This window comes from Charadrius vociferus, unplaced genomic scaffold, assembly GCF_000708025.1.
Source record: "Charadrius vociferus isolate BGI_N301 unplaced genomic scaffold, ASM70802v2 scaffold773, whole genome shotgun sequence".
NCBI classification, from domain to species: Eukaryota; Metazoa; Chordata; class Aves; order Charadriiformes; family Charadriidae; genus Charadrius; species Charadrius vociferus.
Genome location: NW_009647799.1, coordinates 278,905 through 280,390, shown reverse-complemented (window position 1 = coordinate 280,390; position 1,486 = coordinate 278,905). Strand labels below are relative to the sequence as shown.

Sequence of the window (1,486 nt, the reverse complement as noted above, 5' to 3'; positions counted from 1 at the left end):
GACCGGCCACTTGGTGATGTCATCGGGCCACACGTGGGGTGGGTTGGACGCCGGCTCCTCGCACGTCCTGGAGGGAGGAGGTGGGTGGGCGGTCAGGATGGGTTCCCCCAGCACATCCCCCCCTGCAGACCAGTAACCCCCCCTCGGGCACAGCCAGCCCCAGGACCTGCCCTGTCCCCTGGCCTGGGAGGGATCCTGCACATTGGGGTCCTACAACACCCCACAGCATCACCTTCCGCAGGTGAACCCCGCGGCACTCACATCTGTCGGACAACGCCATCGATGTCCCCTCGCAGCATCACCCGTCCCTCCCCGCACCACCCATCCCAGTGGAGCACGGCAAGCAGGGGCCACTGCAAGAAAACAGCGTCCCCCATTGCTGCTGCTGTTTAGGACAGACCCCACCTCAGTTTCCCCACCGATTCCCTTTCCCTTCTCACTCCCCTATGGTGTGCCAGAGCCCCCCAGCCCCTTGGACAAGAGGATTTGGGGCATCCAGGCTGGAAACGCAGCCCCGCACAGCACCTCTGCTGTGCCCCTCCCCAACCGTCACTCCTACCTGGGGTCCTGGTGACACACAGCCCCCGACGTCCGCTTCTCACCCTGCACCATGGCTGGCGCGTTGGTGGCCGGCCACTTGATGAACGTCGCCAACGTCTCCTGGGGAGGATGAAAAGATGGAGGTTGTGGGATTGAATGCACTGCTCTGACCCCACACGCATCCTGCTCCGGTGCTGTGCAGGACAGAGATGGTTTTCCCCCTTTTCCCCAGGGATGCCCAGCACTTTCCCGGTGCCCGCGGCGGTGGCGGCACGCACCGAACAGTCCTGCGGCAGCGTCTGGATGCAGCCCGAGTTGTCATTCTGGACGCAGCAGCCGGAGCTGCGCTCCCGGTCCCGCTCACGCTGGATGAGCCGCTCCACCTGCCGATCCTTCCAGAAGCAGGGGGAGAACTTGGCTCCCAGATGGATCAGGTCGATCTGGGAGAGAGATGCCAGTCCAGAGGATGCTCCGTGGTCCTCCTCCCCCGACCTCTCCTCCCTCCAGCTGCCCCCCGGGGAGAGCTCAGCAGGGACAGGGGGTCCCCACAAGGGATACCCCTGAGTCTCCGTTACCCCAGGGGCGGGAAGGCGGGTGGGAAGGGAATGGGGTTTCTTCTGACCATCCCACCGTGATGCCACAGGTCTGGGAAGCACTGCTGAGCCCCTAGCCCGAGCTGGGACCAGGCAGCAGGTCCAGAGGGATGGAGGCACCGAGGGCCCGGGGCAGCAGGCTGGGACGAGGGGTCAAGCTCTTCCCCTGGGGACAGAAACACCCCCAAAGACCCCCAATTTGGCTCAGGGCAGGGGGAGCAGAGCCTCGGTGGTGCGGCAGAGCCCTTACCGAGCTGGGCCCGATCCAGAAGTTTTCCTGCTGGATGTACTTGACGCTCTCGTAGACGCCCTTGTTCCTCAGCACCTGCCGAGCCAGGCCAGGGTCAGCTCCC

The 1,486-nt window shown here is 65.0% G+C and overlaps 1 protein-coding gene across 1 annotated transcript in view; it reads right to left on the bottom strand.

Annotated features, from left to right (window-relative positions):
- The window catches only part of RHBDF2 (rhomboid 5 homolog 2 (Drosophila)), an 8,439-nt gene that overhangs the window by 2,777 nt on the left and 4,176 nt on the right, over positions 1-1,486 (bottom strand). Inside the window, exons 9-12 of the mRNA XM_009882415.1 lie at positions 1,384-1,458; positions 819-980; positions 560-660; positions 4-67 (exon numbers count right to left, since the gene is read on the bottom strand). Of these exons, the coding sequence (XP_009880717.1) occupies positions 4-67; positions 560-660; positions 819-980; positions 1,384-1,458 (402 nt within the window). The remainder of the gene's footprint in view (positions 1-3; positions 68-559; positions 661-818; positions 981-1,383; positions 1,459-1,486) is intronic.